At 52.8% G+C, this 23204-nt stretch overlaps 1 protein-coding gene across 2 annotated transcripts in view; it reads left to right on the plus strand.

Annotated features, from left to right (window-relative positions):
• The window catches only part of Disp3 (dispatched RND transporter family member 3), a 43871-nt gene that overhangs the window by 15941 nt on the left and 4726 nt on the right, over positions 1 to 23204 (plus strand). For both annotated transcript variants that reach the window (XM_063235512.1, XM_003471429.5), the window contains exons 2-16: positions 2434 to 3511; positions 4000 to 4219; positions 12592 to 12728; positions 13555 to 13689; positions 13869 to 14029; positions 15122 to 15261; positions 15939 to 16087; positions 16191 to 16352; positions 17090 to 17251; positions 18199 to 18312; positions 18816 to 18952; positions 20372 to 20556; positions 21853 to 21983; positions 22064 to 22236; positions 22945 to 23071. In XM_063235512.1, the coding sequence (XP_063091582.1) occupies positions 2437 to 3511; positions 4000 to 4219; positions 12592 to 12728; positions 13555 to 13689; positions 13869 to 14029; positions 15122 to 15261; positions 15939 to 16087; positions 16191 to 16352; positions 17090 to 17251; positions 18199 to 18312; positions 18816 to 18952; positions 20372 to 20556; positions 21853 to 21983; positions 22064 to 22236; positions 22945 to 23071 (3208 nt within the window). In that variant the 5' untranslated portion in view covers positions 2434 to 2436. The remainder of the gene's footprint in view (positions 1 to 2433; positions 3512 to 3999; positions 4220 to 12591; positions 12729 to 13554; positions 13690 to 13868; positions 14030 to 15121; positions 15262 to 15938; positions 16088 to 16190; positions 16353 to 17089; positions 17252 to 18198; positions 18313 to 18815; positions 18953 to 20371; positions 20557 to 21852; positions 21984 to 22063; positions 22237 to 22944; positions 23072 to 23204) is intronic.

Below are 23204 nucleotides of genomic sequence, written 5' to 3' on the forward strand. Positions count from 1 at the left end.
TGCTGCAGGTGGTCTCCGCACAGGCTTCCCCACAGCTTGGCACAGGGTTCCACGCCTCGGTGCCTCCAGAAAGCCCGCATCTCTCTTTACTCCCTATTCTTGAGGTCTTGGGGCACCACACCAGCTGTAGACTTACCCTGCCCACCCAGATCGGAGGAGAAATGCACAAAAATCTTGGCAGGAAATAGCATGTGACACGGGAGACATGGGCATAGCATCTTTGGAAAAAGTAATCTGCTGTGTGAATCCCTTTGGAGTTTATAGCCTTTGGAAGCAGAAGTAGAAGAGAGAAGCATAAATGCTACCCTTCCTCATGCATAGACCTGCCAGGCACACCACATTCAGTCTACTAGCTACACCAGCCTTCCAACATGGGTACTGTTGTCCCCCTTTTACAGATAGGAAGACTGAGGCTCAGAAAGTTTACACTGCCTGCCTTAAATCACACTGGAGGGATTTGTATCCAAGTCTGCTTACCTCCAAAACCATAGCCCTTAACATCCTGCTGCCCTCCTTTCCCAAAGGAATTTTACCCCTAGGTGAAGTGTGGTAAGGGAGGTAAGAAGCTTAGGGAGCTGGAGGTGGGGGTGCGCCCTGAGATCTGGGAAGCCTTCCTGGCAGAAGTGATGCTGACCAAAGCCTTGAAAGATGAATTAGATTTGGCAGAATCTGGAGAAGTAGCAGTAGGGTACTCACATTGCCCAGGGAAGGTTGCTGTGACCTGGACTCCTGACCTTTGACCCCTCAAACACTGACACCTAGATTATGCTCCCTACAGGCAGGCGGAAGTGGGGGCTAGATGGGTGCAGTGGGTCCCTGGAGAAGTGGCCCCTGCCTCTCTTGCACCCTGTCACCATCAGCTTCCTGCCTCAGGGAGGAGCCTCCCACCCCTGGCCTTCCCTTTGGCGATGGGCTGAGCCTGAGCTGCCTCCTGCGCTAAGCTACACTGAGCATCCTGCCTCTGTCCCCTCCATCCCCGTTCCCTGTGCAGGCGCTCACTGGCAGGCTGGTGGGCTCGCCTTGGGGCACTGTAAATAGGAAGTTAATTATCTCATTGATAAGACTCTTGCAAATCACAGGGGCAGTCCCTGCCCTTCCAGGCCTGTCTTTCAAGTGCAGCCCTCTCTCACCCGCCCTGGGAAACCCCTTTTAGCCACTGTCTCTCTCTTGTTTTTTGTTCCCCTCCTTGCATCTGTCTCTGTCCATCCCCCAGCTACCCCACTCTCATCTGTCTCTCTCCTCTGTCCATCTGTCCCTGTCCCGCATCTCTGCGATGACTGTCCCTGTTCCCTGCCTCCCTTCTGCCTCTCTTCCTCACTTTCTCTGGACAGCAGCCCCCTCTCTTCCAGGACAGACCGTCTAATTGAAATGGAGCACCCCAGAGCATGTTAATAGGAAAGGCAGCATTAATTAGCCAGCTCTGGCATAATTAGCTCCCTCCTCTCACTGCCTGGCATCTAACTGGATAATAAGCCTCTCTCTGTCCAAACAGAAGGCAGGCAGGACAAGGGGATAGGCCATGCTGGAGATGCCAGAAGGTGTCCTGTCTTTGGGCCACCCCACTGGGGTCCTCAGACTGCCTGGCCCTGCCCTCTCCTGCCAGGATCCCCCTGCTGCTTGAGCTCAAATCTCAGATGCCCGGCCCCTGCCCATGCCCAAAGGTTTGACGTTACTAGAGCTGAATATTAAGTGGTCTGAGTCCAACAGGGGCTGCAGCTGCAGCGTCCAGAAGGGGAGGGGAGCTACTGAGGGCTGGAGGCAAGCTCGGACTGGCACCTCGCCCTGGCACAGCCCCCTGCGCAAAGGCTGAGCACGTTACAGTCCCCAAAGGGGGAGAAAGAAATCTGCTTCTGTGGCAGCCAGTACCTAATGTACTGGAGACGTAAGGCACCTCTACCTTCGACCCCACGATTGCACAGGGAGAGAATGGCCACCTCCACACTGCCAGGACCCAAATGCAAGTCTGTTACATTCCAAATTCCATGCCCTGTTCCTTCTGCACGATATCTACTTCCTGAAGGTACTCTACAGCTGCTCACTGAATAAAAACAGTTGCCGTGGAATAACAGTGGCCTTGACTTCTAAAGTGAGAATGCAGCACACACTGGAAAGTCATCTGTAGCAAATTCTCAACTATTTCTTACAAGGGCAAAAACAGTTGTGTGTGTGTGTGTGTTTGCAATTGGGCTGTCATGCTGCTTCTGTGGCCTTGAAAAGCCAGTATCTAGTTGGGGGAGGGGATGGGCAAATACCAGGATTTCTCTTTCAGTTTGGTGCACACGTGGTCCAATTTAGTAGCGTTTGGTGCTTGTGTGGTGCCGTCCCAGCACTATGTTAGTGTTTGTTAGAATGGGCAGCGTTGGCCGCCAGGGTTGGTGCCACAGGCTCCTCCCTGCTCTCTCTCCAGGCTGTGACCCTTTCCCTCTCCTGTAGGTTATGGACTCAGAGGATGACCCCTTGCTGCAGGACTTGTGGCTAGAGGAAGAGCAGGAGGAGGAAGAAGCCACAGGGGAGCCCGTTAGGGGGGCCCAGATGTCAGGGCCCCGGCCCCGGGCAGGCGGCCAGTGTTGCTGGCGGCGCTGGACTCTTCCGTCCCGGCCCCCAGACTCTGGTTTCTGGAGCACCCTGGGCTGGGCCTTCACCAACCCGTGCTGCGCCGGGCTAGTGCTCTTTCTGGGCTGCAGCATCCCCATGGCCTTGTCGGCTTTCATGTTCCTCTATTACCCACCGCTGGACATTGACATCTCTTACAACGCCTTTGAGATCCGCAACCACGAGGCCTCCCAACGCTTCGACGCCCTAGCGTTGGCGCTCAAATCTCAGTTTGGATCCTGGGGTCGCAACCGGCGGGACTTGGCAGACTTTACATCTGAGACGCTTCAGCGCCTCATCTCGGAGCAACTACAGCAGCTCCATCTCGGAAATCGCTCGCGCCAGGCTTCCAGAGCTCCGCGCGCTGTCCCGGCGGCCACCTGGAACACCTATGTAAGGCAAAAGCCAATAGCCAATCAGGGTGGGCGTCTTAGGCGTGAGGCCCCGCCCCCGAAGGATCTAGCAGCCAACCAGAGTGGCCCTTCAGAGGATCCGCCCACGGGCAACAGTGGGCGGTACCAGCCTAGTGTTCCGCCCCCCACGACTGCAGCGACCAATCAGAGCCGTGCCCGCCGGGGCGCCTCGCGCTGGGACTACTCAAGGGCCTATGTGAGCGCCAACACCCAGACCCATGCGCACTGGCGCATCGAGCTTATCTTCCTTGCTCGCGGTGACGCGGAGCGCAATATTTTCACCAGTGAGAGACTGGTCACGATCCACGAGATTGAGCGCAAGATCATGGACCACCCGGGTTTCCGGGAGTTCTGCTGGAAGCCCCACGAGGTGCTCAAAGACCTGCCCCTCGGCTCCTACTCCTACTGCTCCCCGCCCAGCTCGCTCATGACCTACTTCTTCCCTACCGAGAGGGGCGGCAAGATCTACTATGATGGCATGGGCCAGGACCTGGCGGACATCCGGGGTAAGCAGACCCGGGTGTATGAGGGAAAGCGTGGGGTGGGGATTGGGCACATGGTCAGCTAGTGGAAGAACCCGGGACCTGGTAGGAGGGAGATACGGGAGAGACTGGGGTTGAAGGAGGACGGGTTAGTTGCGGGTACATGACAGATGGGACTTGGGGGAATGATGGGTCAGGGTCAGAGAACAGTTGTGGGAGCTGGGACAAGGTTCGGTGACCTTTTAGGGGAGGACGTGTGCAGGGCAGAACCCTAGAAACCGGATACAGAAAGTGGAGGTACAGAAGCGCAGAGACCGGGACTCAGGTGGGGTTCAAACTGGAATGAAAGTTTAAATGTAGAAACTGGAAAGCTGTAGGTTCTTTAAACTATCCCTCTGCCCCAGTGAGGAGCCTCAGGCAGCCTGAGTGGGAGTTTCCAAGCACCTTCGTTAGGGATAAGGTGGTGGGAAAGGGTGGCACTGAGCTCTCTGGGCCCTCCCGTGCCCCTGCAGGCTCCCTAGAGCTGGCCATGACTCACCCGGAGTTCTACTGGTACGTGGATGAGGGCCTCTCCGCTGACAATCTGAAGAGCTCCCTGCTGCGCAGTGAGATCCTGTTTGGGGCGCCTCTGCCCAACTACTACTCAGTGGACGACCGCTGGGAGGAGCAGCGGGCCAAGTTTCAGAGCTTCGTGGTCACCTACGTGGCCATGCTGGCCAAGCAGTCCACTAGGTAGGAAGTGCAGCCCTGCCCCAGGTGCCCGCCCCTGTGGGTACCAGAACAGAGTTGACTGTGGCTTAGATGCCTCTTCTTCATGATCTCCTTATCCACAGTGTTTCCCCTAGGAAATCTTTCTTCCCAATCAAGGCCAGAGCCAGGTAAAGCCACACTTTCCATCCTGAGAAGCGAAAGGCCCCTTTTTTTGATCAGTGCTAATAGCAACTATGATAACTTTAAGGGAAGTTGGGGTGGGGGATATAGCTCAGTGGCACAGTGCCTGCCTGGCCAAAAAAACAAGCATTAAAGGGAGGTTCGTAATTCCCCAGCTCTCACCTTGGTGTGCTTGAATATTGATTTTCTCCTGAGGTGGAGAAATCTTTCTTGAGATCTTTCTGGAAAAATGTTTGCTCAAGGAGAAAGTATTTTCTCTGCCTCTAATGTCCAGGGAAGCACTGGACAAGTCACTTCATTTCCCTTGGCATCAATGTCCCTACTGGTGGAATGGGGACCATGAAACCCGATAACCTCGTGGAAGAGATGAGCTAACAGGTGCTTTGGGAGGTTGCATCTGGGAACACAGTCCGGTCATCCCCTCCGGGACAGTCCGGCTGGGTTATAACTGCAATGTGTTCCAGTCCTAGCCCTGACAGGCTGGCCCAGGAGAGATCATTCTGCCTGAAATACCCTCATCCCCTTCACTGCTCATCCATTATTCTGAACAACCGCTATCATAATCCCAGCCGTTTACCGAGCACTTATGCTAGACTTACGCTAGATTCACAGCCCTTTCTATACCCCCTATCATTCAACTTCAACCCCAGCCCAAGGAGATGGTTGCTATTATGATGATCTCTGCATGAGCACTGAGGTACAGCACAATTAAATTGTCCAAAACTGTCGAGCTCATCAGTGGTGGAATGGGATTCATGCAGGCTTTCTAATCCTGAGCCCTCACCCACTGAGTTTTTCTGCCAGTTGATGCATTAGGAGCCTTCACCCTGTCCTGCTTCTTTGACGGTAAATGCCTGTTTACCCATTAAGACCCAGCTTTGGGTTGTTTTTCCCCGAGGCTGGATTAAATGCTCACCCTTCCTGTGTTCACTGCCCCCTCCTACTCTAAGAGAGACAAGGAAGAGCACACACAGATGCTGGAGCTAGATGTCTCTGGGGTGAGATCCCAGTTATGCCTTTCTTAGTTGTGGACATTTCTGTGAGCAGTGTTGCTCCTCCGTGCTACAGTTTCATCCTAGCATTTGTCATGCTGTATTTTAGCCGTAACTCGGAGAGCAGGCCTTAAATCAGCAACAGCAGCATTACCTGCAGGATTGGTAGGAGTGCAGAATCACACAACCCTTCCCAGGCCCGCAGAACCTCCAAGCTGTTTGTTTGCAAGTTAAAGATTGAGACGGGCCTGGTTTAGAATGTGAGTTTGTTGAGATCTGGGATTGTTTCTGGCTCATTTCCATAGGTCTCGACTCAGTACAGCTCCAGGTACCCGTAGCCAGGATTTATCTGGTAATGGATGGGTAGAGGTGCCTCAGGGAGAGACAGCTGAGAGGCTCTGATGGTGGAGGGATCTTCAAGGTTTTAGATATTGGCGATTATTTCTGCCTTAAATGTTCAGCTTCTGAAGCAACATCTCTGCCCTTAGGAAAAAAAAAAGCCAGTCTTTCCGTTTTCCTTCTCCTGGAGCTTCCTAACAGTAGTGACAGCCAGGGCCCTTAGGGATTGGATGTTAATGCTGCCTTCTGGAGTAACACAGTCTTTTTTTATTATCCTATTATCAATGGCCCAGGAGATGGCAACACATTCTTGACTTAATATAAAATAATCCAAGTTATTGTTTTTATATTTCTCTGATAATGCTAGAATCCTAGGTCACTTTCTCTGCATTTATTCTTGTTCAACCTGTTGTATTTTTGTTGCATGTGTCTTAATCTGATATACACCGGAAACCCCAAAAGACATTGTGTGATTGTAGATAGTCTATTTATTTGTTTTTATTCTCATATTTACCTTTCTTACTGTTCTTCGTCATTTTGTACAATTTTACACTTCCCTCTGGGATCATTTTCCTTGTGTCTGAAAAATTCTCTTTAGAATTTTTTAGTGCAGGGTTGCTGCTGATGAGCTCTGTTTTATTTGCCTAGAGAGCATTTTTATTTCTGCTTTTGAAGTCTGTTTCTGCTGTACTGAGTTACAGATTGACAGTCATTTTCTTTTAATATTTTAAAGACGTCCCAGTGTCTTCTGACTCCCATCATCTCTGTTGAAAAATCAGTGGAGAATCTTCCTGTTGCTGTTTTAAATGATTATCTTTTTTACTCTAGTTTAAGACTTCTGTGTCTTCAGGCTCACCAGTCTTGGTATGAGGAATGTTGGTGTAGTTTTCTTTGTATTTCTTCTGCCTGAGTCACAGAATATTTTGAGCCTCTAAGCTGATTGTAATCACTTTTAGAAACTTGTGTCATTTCAAGTATTACTTCTCTCTTGTTCTTGGTAACTTTTTAGGACTCGCCTGTCAACGTTCTTTTCTAGGTGTTATCTATTTTTTTCTAGCTTTTGGTTTAAGTGTTCCAGATCACTAATCCTGTACTTTATGGGTCTAATCTATCATTTAATGTCTGTGGATTTTTTGTTGCTAATGGCTTTGTCTTTTTGTCAAAAATTTCCACTTGGTTCTTTGTTCCAGATCTGCATCACTGCTGAAATTTTTCATATTTTGCTTGTATGGACATAGCCTCTTCTCTGTTCTTAAGAATACCAATTATAGTTGCTTTAAATTTCTTTTCAGGTAGCTTTGCCATATGAGTTAACCTGTGGATTTTTTTCTGTGGTCTGTTCTCTCACCTGTTTTTTGGCCATGTTTTCCTGCCTGTGGTAGTTTTTATTGCATATTGAACATTTTTATGAAAAACAGAGATCTAAGTGATGTTCTTTCCTCCACAGCAGTTTATCCTTCCCTGCTCTCAGTTGGTAGCTGTGTGAGTAATCTCCTTCACTAATCAGTGACTACAGCGGTCAAGGATGTTTCGTAGACCTAAAAGTTCTCAGTGTACCTGTAGTTTGTTGTGGTTCTCCAGCATTTTACCTGAAAGCCTGGGGTATTTTGCAGAGTCCTCTCCCATGATACGTCACAAACTTACTTTTTATTTCTCAAAGCTACTTATAAAACTCCACTCTGCTTTTTTTTTCCTGAGACTTTCTGCTTAGGTATTTTTAGCCACATGCCACATGCAACCTCGTCTTTCCAACAGAAGTGTTGAGGGGAAAACTAGCTGTGTGTCCTGCTAGTTTCCGTGTCTCTGCCCAAATCTTTGCTGATTTATTTGACTCACAGCTATGATTTTTCATCCTTTTCCCATGTTCAGAAGCAGCAGATGCCTCCAGGGTTAAATGACCACGCAAGGACAGCTTCCCTTTCTTTTTTTTTTTTTTTTTTTTTTGTATTTTTACCGGTATCGGGGATCGAACTCACGACCACAGGCTTATGAGGCAGGCATTCATGTTGCTGAGCTAAATCCCCAGCCCCTAGCTTCCCTTTCTTAGATTCTTCACTTCCTGGAGACTTAGCCTCCCAGTGCTTAGTACTTCAACAGCTCTGCTGTCATGACACAAATGATTTCTGAGTTTTAGCTGACTTTTTGGTAACATCACTCCTCAAGTTCTGTATCCTCAGATTCAATAAATCATGGCTTGAAAATGTTAAGGAAAAACGTATTGTACTGAACATGTGCACACTTTTCTTGTTGTTCCCTAACTAATTCACCCTAATAATTATTTACATAGTGTTTATAAGTTCTTAGGCATTGTAAGTGATCTGCAGATGATACAATGGTGTAAAGTATATGGAAAAATAGAAGTAGTTTATATGCAGAAATGACACCATTTTATACAAAGGCATTGAGAGCCATGGATTTTAGTACTAGGGGAAGTTCTGGTCCAATGCTCCATTAATAGGAAGTGACAACTGTGGTTCTAGACACAGATGCTGACCTTCCGTGAGCTGTCCTTTTCTACTTGAAAGTAAACGTTTGGGCTTGTGTATTTTTATAGCTGACAGCTAAGACAAGACTTGGAACCTGGACAGCGCTCTATAAAGCTTCACAAATTAATGGGTAAATGAATAATGATTGATTTAACTCGCAGTTTTCTACTCGAATGAAAGAACAATTAAGCTGTTTAATTCAACAAAGTGAGTAATCCAGAGATCTTTTCTACTTGGCTTTTGTATGTCTTGTTCACGCTTTTACAACCTTATTGAGGTATAATCAACACACAACCAACTGCAAATACTTAGCTTTACAATTTTATTAGATTTGACACATGTACATACCACCACACTGTCAATGCAATCACGACCGTGAACATACCCAGCTGGTGCAGTGGTACACGTCTGCAATCCCAGCTCTGATTGAGAGGTTGAGGCAGGAAGATCACAAGTGCAGACCTAGTGTGGGCAACTTAGCAAGACTGTCTCAAAAGTTTAAAAACTTAGGAGCTGGGGATTTAGCCCAGCGGCATAAGCGCCTGCCTTGCAAGCAGGCAGTTGTGAGTTTGATCCCTGGTACCGGTAAAAAGGAAAAAGACAAAAAAAAAAAGGTTTAAAAACTTAAAAAAGGGGACTCCATGCCTACCATATACAAGGCTCTGGGTTCAGTCTGCAGGAACACACACACACACACACACACACACAAGATCGTATCCATCATCTCCACGTTCCCTCCTGTCACCCTGTAATGGCTCATCTTCCCTCCCCGTACCCACCCTAAGCTGCCACTCTCAGTTTTCTTTCATTATATGTTGCTTGTCATTTTCTACAGTTTAGTGTCCTTGGCATGATGCAGCATGTACTTTTGATTGGCCTCTTTTATTCCACCTAATTACTTTGATGTGGTTGCACGTAGCAATGGCTTACTTTTATTCTTTTTAAATTCTGAATATATTCCATTATATGGTGATGCTGTGTTTTGTTCACCTGTTGGTGGCTAGCTGGGCTGTTTCCAGGTTTAGCTATTATGGATAAACCTGCAGAGAACATTCACACACAAGCCTTTGTGTGGACATGTGATTTCATTTTTCTTAGGGACCTAGAAATGAAATAAGTCATAGAGTAGATACATGTTCAGCACTCTAAGAACCTGCAAACTCGTTTCCAAGTTGGTTGTTTTAGTTTGTATTCCCAGTAGTAGTATATGACAGTAACATGTATGCATGCTAAAGCGTGGATCAGTGTAACACATCGTAGGTATTCTGTTAGATATATAACATACAATAGTGTCTTGCTGGTTGCAGTTTGTGCTTTCCTAATTACTAGTGATGCCGAATATTTTTTACAGGCTCATTTACATCCATATATCTTCTTTGGTGAACTGTCTTTACAAATTTTTAAATCATTTTTATGTATGAGTCAGATTAAATTCAGTTAGATACTTTCTTTTTTTGAGTCAGATTAAATTCAAGGCCTTCACACTGAACCACATCTCAACCCTCTTTTTGTGTTTTTTGTTTCGAGACAAGGTCTTGCCAGGTTGCTAAAATGCCCAGGCTGAGTTCAAACTTGTGGTCCTCTTGTTTCAGCTTTGAATTTTCTCATGCTGGATTTACAGGATTTACAGGATGCACCACCTTGCCTGGCTGTCTGGGCCTGTTTTTAAATCGAGTTTTACAGTTAGTAAAACTATCATTTCAGGTTAATCTTTTTATATAGTACAAGATATGCACTGAGGCTTATTATTGTTATATGAATATTATAAGTATTTCAGTAGCATTTGTTGAAAATACTATTCTCTTTCTACTGAATTTCCTTTATACCTTAGATGTACCTTGTCATCTATGTGTGAATTCATTCTGGACTTTCTGTTCTGTTGATCTGTTTCCATCTGCACGCTATAATAACATGACCTTGATTAGTATAACTTTATATAAGCTCTTGAAATCAATGTTAGTCCTCCAACTTTGTTCTTTTTTTGAAATTGTTTTAGTTATTTTAGGCCCTTCGTATTTTCATATGAATTTTAGAATCAGCTTAGTTCTACTAAAAAAAAAAAAAAGAACAGAAGTCTGCTGGGATCTTGGAGATGATTGTGTGTAATCCCTAGATCAATTTGAAAAGTGATATCTTAATAATGAGTCTTTGGACACATGACCATTGTGTATCTGACATTTTTGTCAGGTTATCCCTAAGCATTTAATACTTTTATGTTATTGTAAATGTAAATTTTAATTTCAGCTTCAACCTGTTAATTCTTACTATGTAGGAATATAATTTATTTAGAGTTGTACAACCTGGCTAATTTATTTACAGTTCTAGTGGGTTTCTTGTTTGTTTTGCTTTGTTTTTGCTTTTGTAGATTCCTTTGGGCTTTTTTACATAGAATCGTGTCTTCTGCTCTTGCTTTCTGACTTAGATGCTTCTTATTACTTTTCTTGTCTGATTGTGCTCGCCGGCACCTCCAGGACCATGTTGAATGAACTAAGCTTTGATGATTCAAGTCCTTTATGGAATTGCTCATTTCATTTGTATTAAAAATTTTGATATAAAACATTCATAATATTCTATCTTCTCAATATTTGTAGAAACTAGTGATTTCACCGCTGGCGTGTGTGTTTTCTGGTTTTGTTTTGTTTTCCCTTTTTACCGTCTTCTCATTTTTATCAATCTTCTCAGAACACTACATTTTTATTTAACGTTTTTCCTCTGTTGCGTTTGTTTCATTGATTTTTACTCTAATCTTCAGTGTTTCCTTTCTTCTGCCTACGTTGCACTTAATTTCCTCTTGTTCTGCTGTCTTAAAGCAGAAGCTCACCTTGGTGATTTGAAGCCTTTCTTACATTTATTTATTTGGCTGGTTGGTTTTTCTGGTGCTGGCGATTGACCCCAGGCCTTGGGCACAGTATGAAAACTCTACCACACAGCCACATCCCCAGCCCTCTTTTGTTCTAGTATAGATATTTAGTGCTATAAAATTTCCTCTAAGAAGAACTGCTCTAACACTTCCCACAAATTTTGTGTTTTCATTTTCATTCAGTTAAAAATATTTCCTGTTTCTCCCTTTAAGCTCTTCATTGACTCGTGTGCTATTTAAAGCGTGTTGTAAAGTTTCCAGATATTTGCGTGTTTTCCCGATGCCTGTCATGTGTCTCCTTCCCTGCCTCTGTCTCTCTTGCTCATGCTGATGCTAAATTGAATTTCATCGCGGTCAGAAAACATACTGCGTGTGATTTAAGTCCTTTTCCATTTATGCAGTCTGGTTTTATGGTCCGTTTTAAGGCCTGTCCTGCCAAGTGTTCCCTGTGCCCTTGGGAAGAGTGTATTGGTCTCTCATTTGGTGGAGTGGTCTATTCGTGTTAAGCAGATTGAGTTGATTGTGTTACTCGAGTATTCCAGATTCTTACTGGCTTTGTCTTATTGTTCTAGCAGTTATTATAAGAAGGGTATTGAAATGTTCAGTTATAATTGTGGATTTATCTGTTCAGTTTTTCTGTGCTTTCAGCTTTTGCTTCATGTATGAAAAACCTCTGTTATTAGGTGCACAAACATTAAAACTGCTGTATTCTTTTGACGCAGTGACCTATTTATAATTTGGAAATTACCTTCTTTATCCCTGGTAATATTCTTTGCACTAAAATATGTCACAACCTAATCACTCTTTTGATAATATTAGCATGGTATATCTTTTTTTCTTCTCTACTTTCAATCAATTTCTATCTTTATAGTCAAAGTGATATTCTCAGACCTGGGGATGTAGCTTAGTAATAGAACACTTGCCTAGCATGTGCAAAGCCATCAGTTTAATCCCCAACACTAACTTAATTAATTCAAGTTTAGTCTTCATTTTTAAAAGTCTGACAGTCTCTGCTTTTTAGTTGATGTGTTTCTGTTTATTCCTGGAGCTTTTTGTTCCTTTATGTAAATTCACGTTTTGGCTGGACTTCCTTTAACTTTGTGTGTGTGTGTGTGTGTGTGTGTGTGTGTGTGTGTGTGCCAGGAGCCAAACTCTGGGCCTTACACTTGCCAGGCAGGCGCTATGCCACTGAGCCACACCCCCGGCCCAACATTTTTTGTAGTGAGGGTTTCCTAGAGATTATTTCAACTTTGATATATCTGGAAAAAAATATTTTGCCCTTGTTTATGTTGGCTAGATCTAGAATTTGGGGATGTTTTCCCAGAATCTAAAATACCGCTCCAGTATTTTCTCACTTGCATTGCTCCCGTGAGAAGTCCGCCACTGGCCTTACCTTTGTGCCTCCGTCTGATAAGTCTCTTTTTCCCAGACTGCCTTTAAGACTTTTCTCTTGGCCCACATTTTGAACAATTCAATTACGACGTGCATCTTTGTGCTTTGATCCCTGTCCTCTTTCTGTGTCCTCCCTCCTGCCAGCAAAGTCCAGGTCCTCTATGGCGGGACCGACCTCTTTGACTATGAGGTGCGCAGGACCTTCAACAACGACATGCTCTTGGCCTTCATCAGCAGCAGCTGCATTGCCGCCCTTGTCTACATCCTCACCTCCTGCTCAGGTAAGCCCTGCTGAGCCCGTGGAGCGGCCCCCTTCTCTCCTTCCAGTGCGCTCCTGTCTAGAAAGCCTGCATTCGGAAGGATGTCAGCATAGTCTGAAATACGGCTGGACAGAGCTGGCCACAGGGCAGCAGGGGTTGCTCACGGATCACCCTACAGTGCTAGGCAAGCAGGCCTGGAGGCGGTTCTTGAGAGGCGCCTCCCAGGACCTTTTATCTTTGGCCGTTTTTCCCATTGCTAACCTTGTACTGATGAGCTGGACTCTGTTACAGATTAATCGGCAGCCTGTTTAGATCCCCAGTCAGCTGCCCTTACCCTCCAGTTTACTTCCCACCTCCACCGCCCTCCCTGGGCACCCTAGCAGCTCCTTACTGGTTTCTGCATGTACTTGGCACATTCTGTTGCTCGAGTGAACAAGATAAAGTAATGCCTTTAAAAATGGAAAAGCCACTCAGCCATCCATGCAGCAAACCCTAATTGGACACCAACCACACACCTGGTGCTTCAGGACCAGGATCCAGCAGTGACCGTAACACAGTTCCTTCCCGTGGAACTGCTGGCCACTTGCAGGTGGCAGACGCTGCACACATACTGGTCACAGTTCCCTGCTTGTAGTAAATGTAAGTTCTCAAAGATGAGGTGCCATGGGCGCTCTCAGAAGTGGCTTCGTGTGCCACTCAGACTTCCGGGCTGGCTCCTTCCTTTGGAAAGCTGAGGACTGCTCTAGGCCTGTGCCAGAGGGTGCCCAGGCTGGCTCGGGGAATGAAGGGGTCTGTGTTCTGCATAAATCCGCCCCGCAGCAGGGCCCGTGCCCCTTCCTTCCCGCAGTGTTCCTGTCCTTCTTCGGGATTGCCAGCATCGGCCTCAGCTGCCTGGTGGCACTCTTCCTGTACCATGTGGTCTTTGGCATCCAGTACTTGGGCATCCTCAACGGTGTGGCTGCCTTTGTGATAGTGGGCATCGGTGAGTTACCTCCTGGACATCAGAGCTCAGAGGGGTTAGCGAGGAAATGGGGGAAGGCTGAGGAGGCGTAGGCAGGAGGGTGAGATCTGGGAAGGGGCGGCGGCTGCTCAGGTGGGTTTGTCCACGTCGTGAGCTGCGCAGCTGGCTCTCTTGGTGTGTGACCTCGCGGGCTCCTGCAGGTGTGGATGATGTGTTCGTGTTCATCAACACGTACCGCCAGGCCGTGCACCTGGAGGACCCACAGCTGCGCATGATCCATACCATCCAGACGGCGGGCAAGGCCACCTTCTTCACCTCCCTGACCACGGCCGCTGCCTATGCTGCCAACGTATTCTCCCAGGTCAGAGCCGCCCTTGCTCCGAGCTGCTCCCCGCCTCTGTGATCCCCAGTTCCTCTGCCCACCCTGCTGTGGCCACTCCAGGTACCTGCTGGGCCTCCTCAGAGCCCAGTTTGATGCCGTCACCGTCACCAAAGCCTAACAAGAAGGAAAGGATAGTAAAATGATATTATTAACTCTCCCTTTACCCTTGGCATGGATAGTTTCCAAAACTCCTTCACATCTAACCTTTCCTACTCAAGGATTTATTACAGTACCATCCCAATTTTCTAGTACAAAAACGGGCCAGAGAGCTAAAGAGACTTCCTCAAGGTCACTCAGCCAGCAGATAGGAACCTGGCCTCATCTCCTGCCCCTGGCCATTTGCTCCTCTTTTTCCACCTCCTCTCACTGACGTTGGCCTCTGGCTGTGGCTCAAGAAAACGGCTGCGTGTGGGCTGGGTCCTTGGTACTGAAAAAATCGGACACACAGTGGGCCAGCCCTCATCTCTGAGATGTTTGTGACCCGAGCCCAGCAGCCCACCGGGAAAGCATTGGGTGCTGAGACGATCCAGGCCTGTCTTGGGGAGCTACCCCCAGGAAACAGGCAGGGCGGGTTCAGGTCCTGCTGTGTGACTCTGGGCAGGTTCTCAGCCCCCATCTCGCTTGCTCACACGTGGATTATTCTGCCAATCACGGTGCAGGTATTCCACAACAGTGCATGCTTGTCTGCTCATTGGTCCCATGTCCTTCCCACTGGCACATCCCTGGGGAGGTCCATGTGGTCCCCAGGCTCCTTGCTTCTGTCATGCGGTGTCATCCTCTCCCTTTCCCCTGAAAACACACCTTCTGGTCAGCCTGGTCAAGCAGGATGTATCTTCCCTGTCCCCATTCCTTTCAAGTGACGCCCACCCATGAGCCCCATCTCTGGTCAGGGTGGGGAGAGTGCATCCTCGCTGCAGTGCTGCAGCTTCTGGTGGTGCCCTGGGCCCATGCTGGGGTCCAGCAGCCCTGGCCTCCCCGTCCTGCCTCAGTCTGGAGCAGCCTGGGGTTCCTGAGCATCCCTGGCCACAGAGGGGCCTGGGCCTGAGCAGCCCCTCCCCTTCCCGCCTCCAGATCCCGGCCGTGCACGACTTCGGGCTCTTCATGGCGCTCATTGTGTCCTGCTGCTGGCTGGCCGTGCTCTTTACCATGCCCGCCGCGCTGGGCCTCTGGAGCCTCTACCTGGCGCCGCTGGAGGGCTCCTGCCGGGCTAGGTGAGCCGGGTCGCTGCTGCTCAGAAAAGCGGGCTGCTTGCTCAAGGTTGCCTGCTGGGTAGGCGGCAGAGCCGGGGCTTGACCCAGGAACACCTGGTGCGGGCTCTCGTGCTCTCTGCCTCAGGCGACATCCTTGGCTTCTTGGTGGTGGAGATGAGACGGCCCCTCTCCCTGGGCAGCCCCAAATGCAGCGGGCCATGTGTGGGGATGGATGGGCCCAGAGTTGTTGCTGGAGGTCAAGAGAGGCAGCCTGGAAGAGGGGCAGCGGGCAGTCGAGTGGGTCAGACCTGGCTGCCCACCTGGGGCTGGGGGAGCAAGGGCCTTCGAGGAGCTCAGACTTGGGCCTGCGGCAGGCTCCTTCAGGACACCACGTATAGTGGTACAGGCTGGGCACCGTGTGAGGCTGGCCTGGCCAGGCTCGGCTGCCTGCACCATTCAGAGGGGTTATTTCTAGAACAGTCTCATGACGCAGAGTGTTTTGGGAGAAGGGCACTTTTTTATTCTCTCCAGAAAGACCCCCGCCTGGGCCCACCTTGCCAGTAGTCCTAAGACACGGAGGCCTCTGGGTTGCCTTTTCTGTGAAGAGGGTGTCATCACTGCGGGTGTTGGTGTTGTCCTTGGCCCCTGAGTGACCTCTCAGTCCCAGCGCTCACTCTTGTCCCCTCCTGTCTCTGTAGCTGCCACCAGAAGTGTGGCCGCAAGAGCTCCTTGCACTTCCCGGGGGATGTGTTTGCCACCGCTGAGCGGGCTGGGGACAGCCCTGCCCAGGGCCCCATACCCTACCTGGATGACGACATCCCCCTGCTGCATGTGGACGAGGAGCCCGGTGAGAGCTGGCCTCCAGCGCCCTGCATGGGGCTTCCTCGGAGAGGGTGCAGACCAGGCTGGCTTGTCACCACCTCTGACCAGCTGCCGCACTACCCCTGCAGTGTCACTGGAGCTGGGAGATGTGTCCCTCGTGTCTGTGCCCGCCCTTGGCCTGCAGCCAGCCCCCGACACAGACAGCCGGGGCCAGCTTCTCGGACAGCTGCAGGAACTGCTACACCACTGGGTCCTGTGGTCAGCAGTCAAGAGCCGCTGGGTCATCGTGGGTGAGTGCATGCCCCTGGGCCACCCCTGCACCCCTCTCCACCCCAGGACAGGGAGGACAGTGATCTGAGAGCCCTGGGCCAGGGCCTCCCTCTGCACGTCACCTTCTTCCTGTGGAGACAGAGCTGGCCCTGACCGCCCAGGCCGTCGCTTAGTGAGCACCTGCTGTATACCCATCCTGCTGCTGGGCAGCAGAGCAGAGTGCAAGGGCTGAGTCTGGAGACCAGTTTGAGGGACTGGAACCCCAGTCTGCTCTGGGCCGTCTGTGACCCTGTCTAAGCCAGCCTGGCGCTGGGCTTCCTGTTCTGTAGCGGAGGACAGAGAACAGTACTGTGGCTCAGAGGTCACCTTCAGCTAGCACACAGGACGCTTGGCTTCTGGGCGCGACACGCAGACTGTGCCCAGTAAGGGTTTGGTGCATCGTCATCTGCTGTGGTGTCAGAGCCGGGTCTCCCGGAGCTGCTGCTGTGTGCTCAAGACACTGACTGGTCCCAGTCCAGGAAGCAGGGCAGAGGGCGCTGGGGGCAAAATACAGCCCCTAAGGACCCAGCTGCCACCCCAACAGCGTCCGCAGCCAGGGCTGAGCCTTTTAACATACTTTCGGGGCCACTTAGGATCTAAGCCGGAGCTATCAGCTCGTAGCTTCTAATCAGACCCCCCTGGCATCTCGGCTCCTGGACGGAGCAGGCTGGGCCATGTGGACCCTCCCTGGTCCCCAGCACAGTGTCATCCTCCGCAGGGCTCTTCGTGTCCACCCTCATCCTGTCCCTGGTGTTCGCCAGCCGGCTCCGCCCTGCCAGCCGAGCACCACTGCTCTTCCGGCCCGATACGAACATCCAGGTGCTGCTGGACCTCAAGTACAACCTGAGCGCCGAGGGCATCTCCTGCATCACCTGTTCAGGTGAGGGTCCAGTGAGCAGCGCTCCCGACCACTGTGTGACTGCAGGCCGCTGTGTCCCCACATTCCGGTAATCAAATACCCCTGGGTTCGTGCTGCATACTGGCTCTGGGGAAACAGGCAGAAGAGACCAGCTTCCGCTGCTAGGGACAGGCCATTGTAACAGAAGGTTCGGGCTCTGGAGGAAGACAGGGGGCCTTGGGGCAGGATATCATAGAGGGCTTCCTGGTGGAGGCGGCATCTGCCCTGAGACTGGAAGTTCAAGGCCAAGAGGGGAGGGGACAAGAGCTGGACAGGACCAGCCATGTGATGGTGTGGTGGGATCCAGAGGCGAGAGGCGTTCTGGGTGATGTGACTTGCAGAGCGCGTGGCAGGCGGGAATGGGGATGGCAAGGAGGAGGCCTGAGCCCCATGGGCCCCCTCCCCCGTGTGGCCGCCAGAAGGGCTTCAGCTTGGACAGGGCAGCCTCGGCCTTCGCTCCTGCCCTGGGCGGGTCACTCACCACCCTCGTCCAACGCTTCAGGGGGTCGACAGTGATGGTCTCCCAGATTGCACTGAGGGCTGGCACTTTGAACATGGAAGGAGTCTGTCGTCTGAGACACACAGAAGCCGTGTTCCTGCACCCGAGCCTGAGCAGGCCGTCTCCTACCACCTCTGCGGGGTCGGGGCTGAGCTGTTTTCCCAACTCAGGGCCAACTTGAGGGGCGACTTCCTGTTCCGTTCTTGGCCCTGCAGGTGGGAGGTTCGGCCTTGTTCAGCTGACAGGGAGAGAGACTCAGAGGAGACAGGCGGGGTGCCTGCCTCCAGGTCCCCTCAAGATGGGCCTGGCCAGGGTCAAAATCCACCCTCCCATGTGTTTGTCAGTTCAGCCAAGACCCTTCGGTCCCTGACACCCCTGGCCCCCGAGCCCGGCCAGGGAAGCCTGCTGGCCCTGATGCGGTGGGGGACAGGTCTGTTCCAGGAGAAGCCTCACAGCCTGCAGAGCAACATCGGGACATCGCTGGAGAAAAGGAAGCGAGGCTCTGGGGCTCCCTGGGCCGGCCGACCTGAGGCCACCCCACAGGGTAAGGACTGGGGACAGGTATGCGGACCTGCAGGGCAGGGCAGGGTGTGAAATTCATCCTGATTCTCCCACAGGCTTGAGCACCTAAGTTCCCGGGACCACTGGGAGCTGGACGTGTGGGGGACTTGGGGCCCCATCGTAGCAGCTGCCCCAGGCCTGAGCACTGGGCTTTCCTTACTGTGGCTCAGCCTGGCCCGGAGTGCCCAGGAACCTGCCACCCCGAGCGTCTGGAGGGGCGCCTGAGCCCTGGAGGCTGGCTGAGCCCTGCAGGGGTGGCCATCAGGACAAGGGAGATGCCGCGGGAAGGACCATCTATGGGCAGTTCCATTGCATCCCTGCCACCCTGTGGCACTGTCGCCATGTCTGCCCTGCCCTCCGTGGTCATTACCGCCAGTCCAAGGCCCGGGCTTCCCTCATCGGTGCACAGAGCTGACGTGGGGCTGCTCCCGAGCACACAGGCTGTCCAGGTGACTGTCCGCTCCTCTCCATCCTGTTTGTCCCCAGACATGGCAAGCACTGTGTACATCTCCAAGGTGAAGAATAAAGGTCGCCCAGCTGTCTACAGGCTGTCCCTCAATGCCAGCACACCCGCCCCGTGGCAGGCCGTGGCCCCTGGGGACGGAGAGGTGCCCTCCTTCCAGGTAAGCTCGGGCTGTCGTCAAGTGAGCCGTTGCCGTCGCCACTGCTGCCACTGAGAAGGGCACCTCAGTGCCACCCTGGTGGGCATGGGCCACACTGGAGGGGGAGCCAGGGTCCTTAGGCAGCAGTGCCAGCCTTTTTGGATCCAGGAACTGGTTTAGGAGAAGACAGTTTTCCACAGACCCAGGAGGGGAAGATAATTTCCGTCCAGATGCTTCAAGCCCGTTGAATTCAGTGCACGCTTTATTTCTGTTGTTGTGACATTAGATTCTCACAGGGAGGCACTACCTGTGACCCTCGCACACGGGTGCCTGTAGGGTCTGCTCCGATGAGAATCTAACGCCCGCTGGTCTGTGAGGAGGCTGCATGCAGGCAATGGATGGAGCCAGGGGCCGGGGCCGGGCTGGCTACCCTGTCCTCAAGGATGGGGCGGCCACTAGCAGAGCAGGACACGCCCAGCCCCTTGTCATCCAGGCCTGTCACAGCCACCTGCAGAGTGGCAGCAGCCAGGAGTTCCAGATCAGCCTGGTCTGGGTTCGAGTCCTGGCTCTGCCTTGCACAGCCTCTCTGTCTCTGGGCAGATTACCTCATCTCTCTGAGCCTCAGTTTCCGCTTCTGGGGAATGGGGATATAAACAGCACCAGCTGGCCTCGCTGGAGGGTATGGTGCACACGGGGACACGACAGATGCCCGGCAGGTAGAGGCCATCAGCGTGTCTTCATGTTCTTGGCAGCAGCTGCAGCACCCTAAGGAGCTCCCCAGGACAGCCCAGATCCCTCTTTCCCTTCACAGGGACCCTGTGTTCCTTGAACATGTCACACCCTGGGTGACGGCCACACATGCCCCCCACCGGTTCAAGGTCTATGTTTCTCTTGCTGTTCCAAGTTGCCCTTCACTGCATGACCTCTGCCCGAGAGTCTCCTACAGCCCCACGGGTGGCTGCCACCTGAGTCCTCACCCGGGCTGTGGCACAGGTGTCACCTCCCCTACTGCCCTGTCGTGCCTGGCCCCCTCCTGGGTGCCCTCCTCTTCCCTGCCTTTCGTCTTCTGAATGTCTCAATTGTCTAAACCCAGCCCTGGCCAGAATCAGGTCAGGTCTCTGCCCATCCTAACTCCCAGAGGAGAGGGACCTGCGCGTGCCACTCACCGCTGTGTCCTTAGAGCCTGACCCTTTGCCTGGCACAGAGTTGATGCCCAGCGAGCATTTGGTGAAGGAAGAAATGAGGCTCAGAAGGAGGAAAGGATTTGCCCAGTTTGCAGACTCAAACCCAGGCGCCCTCAGCCTCTGCCCAGAGCGCTGACCCCACTCTGGGCTGGGGCAGGTGGGATCAAGCGAGGAGGGAGGGGACCGACCCGAGGCCTGGCGGGCCAAGGCCGCCTCCCCGAGTCACGTGTCTTGTCTCTGTCGATCCACTGCTTAGGTGTATAGAGCGCCTTTTGGTGACTTCACCAAGAAGCTGACCGCTTGTATGTCTACAGTAGGGCTGGTCCAGGCCGCGAGCCCCGCCCGCAAGTGGATGCTGACGACCTTGGCCTGTGACGCCAGGCGGGGCTGGAAGTTTGACTTCAGCTTTTACGTGGCCGCCCAGGAGCAGCAGCACACCCGGTAACAGCCTCGCGGATGGTGGCGCTGAGCTCTCTCCTCTCTCCCTCCCTCCGTCTCTCTCCTTCTCTCTCTGTTTCACATGACAGATGCCACCAGGCACTTTCAGGAAGCTGCTGTCCATCTCCACGTACTTCTTCAGACGTCTTTGTGCCCAGGGCTGGGGCGGGTGACACTGGCAAAGGGGACAGGCCCGTCATCTGCCCACCCACTCCCCTGCTGTCCCCCACAAGGGCTGTGCTGCCCGTGTCACCCTGTACTCAGGGTTCCACCCCCAGGCCTTTGCATGTGCCGTCTCTTTGGCCCAGAATGCTCTTCCAGTTCCCATGGGGTTGGCTTCCCAAGATTCAGGCATCACCCAAACCTCACCTCCTGGGAGAGGCCGCCCCGAGCAGAGCTCCCTCATCCAGAATCACCTGCCCGAGAGCATCGTCCACTGCTCCCCCTGGCCCTGTCACAGTTGTGACCTGTCTGTCCCCAGAACTGGTCCCCATCCTGCAGAGCACGTTTGCCCCTTATGTGTCCCCAGCACTTGGGCAGGAGCTGGCACCCAGCAGGCCCTCGGTGAACCCTTGCCCAGTGAGGAAGCAAGTTCCTTCCGCACTTCCTCCGAGGGTGGACCCACGCTCTACCTGTTGTTTAATGTGGAAAGTGTCCCTGTCCTCTGGGCTGCAGTACAGTGAGGGGCTGTGTCACACTCACCATTGGTCTTTTCACTGGCTCCGTGTGGGGCTGGGGGACAGGGATGAGCCACACACATGCGGCTGCTGCCTGTGGGCACCCACGGGAGACGGGCAGCTAACGAGTGAACAGCAGTATGAACACAGCACCGTGCGTGCTAGGGGAGAGACACACGGGACACACGGGGCCCAGGGCGTCTGACGAGACTGGCTTCAGGCCGTCAGGGTCCCACACAAGGTCCCTGAACGTGGAGGGTAGAGGAGACAGCTTGCGGTCAGGGTGGCTGAGATGGCTCGGACCACGTCCCTTCCAGGGCTGGGCAGGCTCTGCACACGTGCAGGGCGGCCTGAGCTGCCTGGGTGAGTGTGAAACTTTCTAGAAAGAGCCCTGAGCTCCATCAGGTCCGGCAGTCTAGCCTGCTTGCCATGGAGCCCTTTTTCAGACAGCTTCTAATTGAGCTCAGGCTGGGATCTGCACCCTTGTGCCACCCCCGCCCCACCCCCACCAGGGGGCAATCCGAGCACGCGGCTTCCCCTCCCCGGGCAGGCTGGGATGAGATGGGTCTGTAGGCCCTGGCACTGCTTGCAGCCTCAGCCCCGCCTCCCTTGCCTCCCACAGGAAGCTGTACTTTGCCCAATCCCACAAGCCCCCCTTCCACGGGCGCGTGTGCACGGCACCCCCCGGCTGCCTGCTCAGCTCCAGCCCTGACGGGCCAACCAAAGGCTTCTTCTACGTGCCCAGCGAGAAAGGTACCCACAGACCACTCCTGTGGGGCTGGGGACCCGGGGAACCCGGCCTGCCCTCCTTACAGCCCTGGCTCCTGCTGCAGTGCCCAGGGCCCGCCCCTCGGCCACATTTGGCTTCAACCCCTGCGTGAACACGGGCTGCGGGAAGCCGGCGGTGCGGCCTCTGGTGGACACCGGGGCCATGGTCTTCGTGGTCTTTGGCATTCTTGGCATCAACCGCACCCACCAGCTGGACAACCACGTCCTTGGAGAGCCGGTACGCTGGCCGCCAGCCCAGCCCCTCACAACCCAGACAGACGGGATGCTGGAGAGCCCTGTCCAAGCCCCGATGCTCAGGCAGGGCTGACTCAGACTCTCCTGGGAGCCCGGGGCCCCTGAGGGGTGGGACAGAGAGGCGGGGTACACACAGAGAACCCCTGCCTCGTCCTGCGCCTGGAGGGTGGGCAGCTTCACCCTGCCCTTCCTCCATGCTCCCCGCCCCACAGTGTCCCCTTGGCTCTGGGACTGAGCTCGGGGCAGAAGCTCCGGAAACCATGGGTTAAGCCAGGACCATCGACTAGTACTGAGGCTTCGTGGTACACGAGCCCAGGGACATGCCGGCCACAGTCGAGCCAGGGGCACAGGACGGCCACTGTGGCCTTGGTCAGGGGCAGGGTGGGGAAAGGAAGGTGGATCTGCCCGTGCTGAGAGCAGGAACCCACCCTGGAGGGGAGGAGGGCAGGTGCTGCTGGCCCAGGAGGCTGTAGCCGCCCCAAGGGAGGAAAGGCAGGGGCCCAGCAATGGGGAAAGGTGCTGTGTGGGGGGCAGAGCGAGATGGACAGGGTCGGCGGGCGACCGTGTGATACTGATGGCTGTAGCCGGGAGCCACTGGAGGCTCTGACCGGGCTGGGTGGTGGAGGTGGAGCCCTGGACCGAGTCCCCGACTCACTGAGGAGCCCGGGCCATCTGTGTCTCCTTCGGAAAGGGCAGCGTCATCTACGACAGCAGCTTTGACCTCTTCAAAGAAATCGGGCACCTGTGTCACCTCTGCAAGGCCATCGCTGGCAACTCAGAGCTGGTGAAGCCCGGCGGGGCCCAGTGCCTGCCCTCAGGTGCGTAGATGTGGTCCGGGAACCCAGAGCCGGGGCTCATGGCCCTGCAGACGGGGTACTGCAGGGAGGGTTCGGAAGTCGGGCCTGGGGCTGAGCCCTCGGGGCTGTCCTTGGAGAGCCCCGAATGTCACCG

This window comes from Cavia porcellus, unplaced genomic scaffold (genome assembly GCF_034190915.1).
Source record: "Cavia porcellus strain 051 isolate PalLab524CR breed Dunkin Hartley unplaced genomic scaffold, mCavPor4.1 scaffold_25, whole genome shotgun sequence".
Lineage (NCBI taxonomy): Eukaryota > Metazoa > Chordata > Mammalia > Rodentia > Caviidae > Cavia > Cavia porcellus.